Source organism: Cynoglossus semilaevis, chromosome 19 (assembly GCF_000523025.1).
Source record: "Cynoglossus semilaevis isolate Cse_v1.0 chromosome 19, Cse_v1.0, whole genome shotgun sequence".
In the NCBI taxonomy this organism is placed as follows: Eukaryota; Metazoa; Chordata; class Actinopteri; order Pleuronectiformes; family Cynoglossidae; genus Cynoglossus; species Cynoglossus semilaevis.
The window spans coordinates 2,361,174-2,371,469 of NC_024325.1; the positions used below are offsets into that span (position 1 = coordinate 2,361,174).

At 43.0% G+C, this 10,296-nt stretch overlaps 1 protein-coding gene across 2 annotated transcripts in view; it reads left to right on the plus strand.

Moving 5' to 3' along the window:
- The first annotated feature begins 231 nt into the window (after positions 1-231).
- The window catches only part of nsg2 (neuronal vesicle trafficking associated 2), a 23,830-nt gene continuing 13,765 nt past the window's right edge, over positions 232-10,296 (plus strand). Inside the window, exons 1-3 of one of the 2 annotated variants that reach the window (XM_008332290.3) lie at positions 232-519; positions 841-1,012; positions 8,196-8,306. In XM_008332290.3, the coding sequence (XP_008330512.1) occupies positions 884-1,012; positions 8,196-8,306 (240 nt within the window). In that variant the 5' untranslated portion in view covers positions 232-519; positions 841-883. Of the gene's footprint in view, positions 520-834; positions 1,013-8,195; positions 8,307-10,296 lie in introns of both variants that reach the window. The other variant, XM_008332289.3, reaches the window with a different exon arrangement.

Below are 10,296 nucleotides of genomic sequence, written 5' to 3' on the forward strand. Positions count from 1 at the left end.
AATAGCATATTACTAAGTAAATACTTAATTTAATAGTTTGATGTTGCTGCTGCGCCTTAATTTTTTGGCTGCCTGTCTTTAATTTAATTTCAAAATGCCTTTTTACATTTTTTTCTAAATATATTTTTATATATTTATAATTTTAAAAGCTAAAATAAACAAGATTACCTGACCTTGTACTTTGGCCCAGTTAATAGTTAAAAAAATAAATAATAAAAAATCACTGTACCCCCTAGTGGCAGCTCCAGTGTCTGGTCTGGGTGCAGCAATAGCAGCAGCAGCAGTAGCAGCAGGGAGGCTGTGTTCGGATTAGGGGGTTGGGCTGCCGCCGCACTTCAGTCTGTCTCGGCCGGTGCATTTTTGCTTTCCCGCAGCATCATCACATCATCTCAGCCTTCATCCTCATTTTGCTGCTTTTCCTCTCCAGCAGCGGCAGCAGCAGCAGCAGCAGCAGCTCACAAACACAAACACCGCAGCAGCAGCAGCTGGAACAGAGGAAAGAAACAAGGACGAGCCGCGGTAAGTGATCGCTTTTGACCTTAAATATCGTTGTCGTTTATGTGATTAGAATCTGTTTGTATTTTTTCTGTAACCTTATTTAGATTTCACTTATACACGCTTTCTTCTCCAGTGTTATTATCATCTGAATAAATCTTAATAAACATCCCTGGACCACGTAATTCGAGTTTATGTCAGTTTTGCACTTGATTTTTTTATTTTCATTTTTTGATTTGGTCACAACAAAAATCATGTGTATTAAAGAGACTAGTCTGTAGGTGTGTGTTTTGTCTGCCAGTGAGCAGACAGGAGTCAAATGATTTCTCTCTGTTCTAGGAGCAGTCTTCAGGGAAATAAGGGGGTATCAATATAAGGTTAGAGAAAGATGGTGAAACTCGGGAGTAATCTTCAAGACAAAGGGGCCAAAGCTGTGAGTGTGGAGGACGGCTTCCAAAATGTGCCCCTCATCACTCCGCTGGATGTTGGCAGCCTCCAGAGCCAGGCACCTGACAAGGTGAGAGACGACAGCCCGAGTTTACCTCCATGTTTGTGCGTGTGTCTGCTCCTCATCTGTCACTGTGTTTTTTCACAAGTGTTTTTAACGTGCACCATCCCCAAACACACACACACACACTCCCTAACTCATTCACATGTCCATTCATCTCTGCTGTCTCCCAGCTGTGTCCTTTGTTTTCCAGCCCAGATTAGGAGGCAGATTTGGTGCCAGACAGTCTGTCATTTATCATCTCGACATCCCACAGTAATTGCTCCAGCGTGCGTTAATCCAGTTACCATGGTGGTACTGCAACAGTGAGAGCTCACTGCTTATACCAGACAGTCATGGACAGAGAGCTGCATTGATTGCACATTATGAAAATGAAAGGGATTTAGACACAGGCTGATCTAAATGACAGGAAGTGTAGGCATTCTTTGTCCCCCCCCTCCCCCCCGTCTTTAGTAGGGCTGCACAATTAATCGTCGGCGATGTTAACATTTAGAAATCGGGCTCTGCTGTATATGATATCGAGCATTTTTTCAAACAACAGTCAGCCAACCACCAGGGGGCGACCAAAATCTGCTTAATTAGGAAGTGAGTGCGCTCTGCAGAAAGCGGCATGGGTAGCCTCAAATTGTTCAGTGACAAATGTGAGAGTGAGTTCTAATGTCGGAAACAACAGTTGACGGTGCCGCAGCATTTCGAGGCTAGCTAGGAGCTAGTGCTAACCATGATCATAGATCAGTGTGGTAGAGTTGTGTCTGTGCCATAGAGCAGCACAACTAACTTATTCAGCTACCTGAAAAAACTAACGCAAACACAATGAAGGCTAAAGCAAACGCTGGTTAAAACAACTGGTATGGGAATAGACGTCGCAGTCCCTTCCTGTAAAAAGTCAATGATATATTTATATTTCAAGCATTCTAGCATTTGTCTTGGGTACATTTTATTTTATTATTTATGATTTTAAGTTTTATTTTGAAATGAAAGCCTCGTTCACATCGACACAGCTACATCACTTCAGTCAGACATAGTGAGGATAGGATTTAAAGGGCTGTATGATAAAGAGTTTTTCAAATGCTAGCCCACGGCTCTGGGGTGGGACGTGGAGCTACATTTTATTGGTCAATCATATGAAAACGATGCACCAATTGCACCCTACTGTTTGATATATTACAAAGAGCAGGCTTGACGCCTTCTCCTATACTTTCTTCTAAGTATAATAACATGTTAGCATCGGCTTTTGAGTGTGAGCTTCTCTCGTTCTCTGACACAGAACATGTGCTGAACGAACGGTCCAATCAGTGGCCGGTCGATCAGTGCCTCTCTGCTGAAATCTAAAGCCATTCTGAAGGTACAGGAGAAACCCTGTGATATACACACTTACTGTACACTTGGCACAATTAGCGATTAGCTGCAGCCACGGCGATTAGCTGATTGCATTATTTCACACTGCCAAATTACCAGTAAGAATGCCTGAAGGCAGCCCAGGCTGGCTGGAAAACCTTCAGTAATACTAGAGGGACTTGTGCTAGTACTAACTGTGGTACTAGTACTTCAGGTTGTTTTTGTCAGAACTGTTGCATGCACACCTTCTCACCTGGTTTTAAGCTTTTGGCTACGTGTTAATATAAAAACCTCTTCATGTGGAAGCTGCTGTAAAACAACTGCTCTCTGTCATCAGCAACAAGGAGGAGAGGCTAAAAACTCTTGGCTCATGTCCACAGCCTTAACCACCAACCTTTGGAGCTTATGCTGCTGGAAGCAGTTTCATCACATTCTGTTATGTGTACCTTTTAGGTGGGCATTCAGTACACACACTCAAACGCACTCCCACGTACAGTATAGGCAAAGAAAGAAGAAGTCGTTTGAATGCAGCATTCTGATCAGTGCGAGAGAGAAGGAGAGATAAAGGAGGGTCAAAGAGACAGGCAGCTATTGCTTTTGACATGGTCTGACACTCATCAAGCTGTCAGTCATTTTACTCCAAGTGAACCAGTCCCAGTCGATTTAGAACCAGACTCACGCACACTCATGCCCTAACTGTATATTACCGTATCTTACTGCGATGACAGAGTATATTACCCTTTGAACACCAAGCATCAAAACGACATACACAATATTAGCCTTGAACCAAACCCAACCCCGCTAGTCTAACCCAGGGGTGTCAACCTCATTTTAGTTCAGGGGCCACATTCAGCCTGATTGAATGTCAATTGAAAGTGGGACGGACCAGTAAAATCATATTTTAGTTCAGGGTAAATAACAATAAGTCCAAGTTTCTCCCCTTTTTTTCCATGCAAATCAGTAAAAATGTATTAGAAAATAGTCATATTTAATGAAATATAATTTGACAAAACACCACAAACATGAAGTGTTTGTGCATTTACTTTCAAAATTCATTAAGTGGGTCAGATTGACCCCCCAAGTGGGCCAGTTTTGGCCCGCAGGCCTTATGTTTGACACCGCTGCTCTAACCAGGCTTTTCAAATGAAGGATTCTTAAATTCTTAAAGTGACAACACCTTGCCAAGGCACTGTGTATGGCAGGGATATTCGATTGTAAATTTAGTTGGGTCGGATTTTCAAACCCATAAACTCAGCTGGCCCACACATAACAGTAAATAAATACTGTTTGTTTTCAGTTGTTGAACACAGCCTGGGGATTGCTGTAAAATAAACAAGCATTTGTCAGTATATGCAAAGTTTAACTGACGATTTTCAATGGTAACTTTTCACATCTGCCTCCAGGGGCAGTGTTACTGTATAGTCAAACTGCTAACATGATTCTCAAATGACCGTAGGCCACTCAGAGGTTGGGCCTGGGCTGCATCTGGGCCACAGACCACTATTTGAATAGCGTATCAGTTGCTCAAAATGTGGATGGGAGTGTTTCTTCAAGCTTACTTGACCTGTGATACCAATACGAATAAATGAATTTGATCAGTCGCTCTCAGCAGCCGCCTGTTCGTGCAGCGGGCACTTCATTCAGGACTCGGGAATCAGTGGATCGATTCAGGCACTGAGGAAACATGGTGCAGTTTGATTGAAGTCCTGCACCATCAAGGACAACCAAGGGCAGAAATAGAAGACGCGGAGGGAAAATGCATTAGGATAATTAGCCGTAGATGAAGTGACGGCGCGCCTCGCCATCTCCGCATCTGCATTTTAGAAAGTCATAAAAGCAGCAGGAAGAGTCAAGAGGCCAGAACTTTGCTCCATCACAGATGGAACCTCTACCAGAGAAACAATCTTCACATTTAGCTTTTTCTACTGTATACGTCGGTGCAGTGCGAGCATCAGTGATATACCGGGGATTTGTAGCTGTTGACATTTGAAAAGGAACGGAGGTCAGATGAGGTTTGCTCCTCTGAGATGTTTCTTTTCCTTTTCTGTTTTTTTTACAAGCCTCAGGAGATGTATAGTCACAGAGATGTTGCTCCTTTTGGACACAGCCAGTTAGACAGCTGACACACTGTGCATTGCTTTGCTTCCGGGACAGAGAATTGCAAGCGTGCAACTTTTCCAAAAAGTTTTTTTTTTTGGAGCCATTATGTAAATGCACACAGGTCCGTTATTCACACTTAAAAATGACTTTGTGGGTTTTGGACGCCACACAGATGAGTTTGCTGCCGAATTTTTTAAGCCGTCTCATACTGTCGGGTCGTTAATTTGTCTTTTTGTCAAGTGATGCATGAACACGACAAGCCAAGAGGGGACTGAAATAATAAATAAAACATTGGCGAGCGCCGTGTTGCCCTAATGAAGGGGCTCGTTCACTTGGAACTTAAACTCACAGGGCTTGTTCATTTTGCTGTGGGCGTCTGTGGACCAGGCACAGGACGGAGCAGTGGTGAGAGCTGTGACCTCACTCCTCCACGTATAAGTGTTGTGTTCACATCTTCTCTCTGGTCAATCTAGATGTGGAGTTGATGCAGAGTAGAAACAAGATCAAGTCCACACTTTGCCACATTCAAATGGGAATAATGTCCCCGTCAATGAAGGAAAGACGGAGATGGGATGGATTTATTCAGGTCAAAACTAAATGTTTTTTGTTTTTTTTAAATGAGCTATTATTGATGTAATTTTAATGGTGAATTTTGTATAACAAATTAAACATATCAATTAAACATATAACGGCAAATGACACTTAGTCAGCTCTCAGGTAGTACTTTAGTACTTTGCTTGAGTACTTCAGTTCTTTTCTAGCCTTGAAGACTGTTCCCAGTACATGCTCGTCATCCATTCACGCCTTGTTGCTCCGATGTCACATGTTCATTAAGGCCATCTGTGAGCAGTAACTTGTAGCAGTAATCGAGTTTCTTTCTTCTTACTTCTTGCTACTATCATTCAACCATATGCAAGTTCACAGCATCTGAAAGAACGAAAATAAAAAAACCCCAAAGATAAATGTTAAATACACTGCAGTACCACAGTGTGGGCTGTAGAGGCGGAGACATCAGAGGGGCAGTGGATTTTCCTACATCTGTCACACGGTCAACAGTTTCCTAATTTCCTTGGTGTAACTAAAGGGAAGAGGACGACGGCGAGAGCGAGGTTTAAACAGACTGCTTCACGCTGAGACGAGTCGTCATTTATTCAGGAGAACAGCTGCTAGACTGTGCAACACCAGCTTCCTCTGCTGCTCCTTCCTCTGACAGATCTTCAGCTGCTCCTTCCTCCTCCCTGCTTCACGTGGAGGAGCTTTTTCATCGCCACATCCATTCTTCATGAAGGTGCTCTCTCGTCATTGTAAAATAAAGAAAGAGCGAGCGGGGAGCAGCTTGTAGCGGGGAGCAGCTTGTCGAGTCACTGATAGATTGCTGAATAATTTCTGGTGTGCTGCGGCGTGTGAGGCCACATAATGAGATGGTAGTTTAAGATCCTCACGAATCCTCGCAAAGTATACGCAAAGTACGTATTTGAGTAACAAGGAGTGCAATAACGAGTTTAAAATGTAATTTGATTAATCATCACAACATTATAAATGTGATTACTTTGTTAGCAACACTAGTTCTGCTGTTTCTTCTAATACTTCTTTTACTACTGCTAATTTATATCTACCCACCCATCCATCCATCCATCCATCCATCTACATATCTATCCATCCATTCATCCATCCATCATCCATCCATCCACCTCCCTCCATCCATCTACATATCTATCCATCCATTCATTCCATCCATCATCCATCCACCCATCCATCCATCCATCCATCCATCATCCATCCATCCACCCATCCATCATCCATCCATCCACCCAACTACCTGCAAATTGCACCTATACATCCCCTTCTATCATCCATCCACCTACCTATCTATCTATCTATCTTTTAGTTATTTTTCTACTCATACTTTCTCCTTCCTCCTTTACCTCTCTTTCTTCTTTAACTACTTCTTATTTTTCTTCCATATCTAAAGACTCTCCTTCCATCCAAAGGTTCTCTTTAGGAACCGCAGCAGATTGCCCCTTGATTCCTTCAAAGAACTGACCATTTTTACAATTTCCTTCTCTCCCTTATCCTCAGTTATTTCCTGCATCTTTATTCTTTTTAACTCCCTAAAAGAAGACTCCGACCTGTTTTAAATACGTAGCAGGACCAATCAGTTCCTAAAGTATTACCCACCTGCAGTACATCATCCTTAGACACAAACGAGCACAGAAAAACTGCGACCCTGGGGTACTTTTATCTCATTTCTCCCCCCTAATTAATCTTCCCCTTCTGCAGATATTCTGGATCGGTACATTTGGAACAGTTCTTGCATCTGTTCCGTCACGCAGCTGTTCTCCGTAATAACAACATCTCCGCCGATCGTATCTGCAAATGGAACCAAAAAAATCTGTTATCTGCAGCTCAGCCTGCAGTCTCTCAGGCGGTCTCTGCTCTTCTCCCTGTGTCACCCATCACTCCTGACACTGGGGTCTACTCCATACATAACAAACTCAGTGAAGCACTAATGATGAGCAGCTCAGGATGAACTCAGTTACAAAAACAGGAGAACATTTACATAGGTGTCCACTGAGGTCTTTCATTAGCTTCAGCGTGATCAATTTTGACCAAGTGACTCGTCAATTTTTCGAAACGAAAAATCTAAACAAGTGAGTATTAATGTAGCACCTGCTGCACGTTTCATTCATTCTCCGAAAACATGTTCCTCTTTTCATATTTCCACTCCTAAAAACTCACGGAAACAGACGCTCAGGAGGAACAGCACATGACAAATGAGTCTCTACCAACAACTAATCATGTTGTCCTAGCAGCCATGTTGTCACAGCTGTTTGTAGCAGTTATTTGTATGAAATGTTATTTGTTGTCATCAAACAGGCTCTCAGTGTTTGCTGATAAATAGCTTGCCAAAAGAGTATTTAGTCATGTCTAATGAAATCATTTTGTTCTGTCGGATTTTCGCTGAAAGCTTGGAGTGCTGGTGTTGATTAATGGCCAGTTCGTTAGGAATTATGAAATGTTGGTAGGAGAGGACGGGGGGAGGAGATTAATGAAGCTACAACGTAAATAGCTAATGTGTTCAGACGCAGGTACTGTTCTGTGCGAAATGAGAGAGTCAGAGACCGAAATGAGAAAAATTGACGCAGAAATTAAGACATTAGTTATGACTGCGAGGAGACTGACGTCCGGTGAAACCCACGAGGCTTTGAAGACCCCAGGGGTCCAATCAGAGGCGCCGGTTTCCTGTGCTCCCGCTGTGGTCTTCAACTCTGAGATAAGAGCGTTCAAGAGCTGAATGACAGCATTGCTATTCAGATAGCGGAGCAGGTTTGTTTGCGCAGCACTTTCTGGCGGCGTCTCAGCGAGGCAGATAGCTGCCTGGAGACAACGCAATTAAGCACAAGGACAGTGAGTCATTGTTTTTGCCCCTGATGTCTCCATTCACCTCTCCTCTGCCCGGTCGTCATGGAACCTTCACCCTCTCCAGTGCATAGCTAGTACCGTGGCTAATGCTGAGTGCTGGGGTCAAACTAAATGTACCATCCTTCTTACGCGATGGAACCGGAAAATACTACTATATGGATTACTTACAGTAAAAATTAAATGATAAATTACACTGCAATACAACATATTGAAAGATTCTTCACACCAGTTATTGCTGCAATTCTGTTGTTGCTTGTTGACTTTTTCATCAGCTTGCCAAAGATTTTGTATGTTTCTTTTTTTACCCACTTCAACTGCTCCTGTCTTAAAGGTGGTGGTGAAAACTCGCACAGAGTTCCAGACAGAGAAGAAGAGGCTGAAGGTTCCAAAGGTGGAGGAATTCACCATCAGCTTCACCGACGGGGTCTCCGAAAGGCTTAAGGTACAGTTACGAGTTTTGAATATTTGCTGTTCTCTAGCGTGTGTTCAGTGTGGTACTGATAGAGACAATTGTACACTGAATGGGTGAATGATAGCTACAGTTTTCCTACCATGTTCCCAGATACAAATATGTTTAATATTTATGTGTCTCTGTTATTTAGAGAAGTTGCCTGAGGTTAGTTTCTCCATATACATAACTACAACATAAGCTCAAACATTTAATAGAAAAGCTGCACCTGTGAGCTATAGTTTTCAATGGTTTTCACCTATGGAGTCTATTGTTACCAATCCATTCCCTCCTACATCTGTGGCATTTATAACCAATGAAAAACCTTTTCTCATAGGTCACTGTACGGGTCTATAGAGCATGTAATAGGACAGGTTAGGTTGCTCCAACCTTCCACCAGAATCAGCATCATGGAGGTGCTGTCGCTTCCACTCTGTCATTGTTACGGGAGACCAAAGAGAAGTCACGTTGTCATGGCAGCAAAGAAAAACTTGCATGGCAACCCTGGTGTGAGAGGGAGCGAGAGAGGCAGAGTGTGAATGAGAAAAGAGAGAGAGGTGAGATGGTGTGCAAGCAGAGATGTGCAAATGTACAAGTGAGGAGGAGTGCTTTATACATATACGTGTGTATATGTACATGAATATTTATGAAGGGTGAAATACACCTGCATGAAAAGAGCGGAATAACACACACACACACACACACACACACACACACACACACAGCACAGTCCAAGGTTGGGAAGAAAATTCCGCCTTTTCCTTGGAGATCTCGAAAGCAATGGAATCCAGTCAGGAATATTCTAATGCAGGTGACATTTTATATTTATAAGGACCCCCAAACTGATGTAGTATATTCTAATGCAGGTGACATTTTATATGCCCAGGCCAAGGACCCCCAAACTGATGTAGCGACAGAGCAGACCCTCCTGATATACATGCTGCTCTCCGAAAAATTCCATATGTTGGGTTTATGTTATTGGGAATGTGAAAACATTTCAATTTGTGAAAAGAAAATGGTGGAAAATTATTTTTAAATAATACAAGAAAATGGTGTAATAAGCCAAACACTCACAGCTCTGTGTGCTGTTGCGATGGGGACCCCCTGCTGTAGACCCTGCTGTGGTGGAACAGCACGTCTACAGTGTGGGACTTATATTTTTATATTTCAGATACAGCGAGAAACGGTGGCTGATCGAGTTTTCTCATGGAATCAATTTCAAAATGTTCTACAGCGGCGGAGAATGTAGACGACGAGGTTCGTCCGCAGTCTACTGCAACGCATAACATTTTTAAAAAATTAAGTTGGAGCGTGTTCGATTCAGCTCAGTGACTGTGATCTGTGATTGGGACGGTTAGAAGTACACCGCTCGTTCTCAACGCACCACCAACCGACCAAGTGTTGAATTTGGAGGCGGGTTGTTTACTGAAATTGATGTGGCCGTCCCATTGCCAAAAATTTACACAATTCTGCAGTGTTGTTTATCAGAAATGTCTCCAAGTTCTACTCCGCGTGGTGCACTTCGGTCATGCTGCATCATCTCACATTAGCTTCAGTTCTGGAGAAGCTCTTTCCAGTCTCGCCTCGTCTCAGCTGAGCTGCTTGTTTGTTTGTTTGTTTTTTGCTACAGCTGATTCCGCAGGCACGCCTCTGTCCGTTTTCTCACTCTCACACAAACAAACAGACACACACACACCAACAAAGCAGAACAAACATTTCTGGATGAAGAGCTTGAACTTCTCGTCTTCATCGTCTGTCTCCTGCGTCCCACCCTCAGTCCTTTCCTTCCACACATTTCTCCATGATTATAACATTCCAAATCTACATTTTTTGACTTACCAAACCCCTTGTTAGATAAGAGTGCCGTTCTACAAAGGCCTGTTGTCACGAGCTGCCTCTGAAACCCTGTTATTTACCACAACTGATACCCTTGGACGTCAGGTCTGTTTGATTTTAGACAAAAGCTGCAGGATGACGCGTCAGG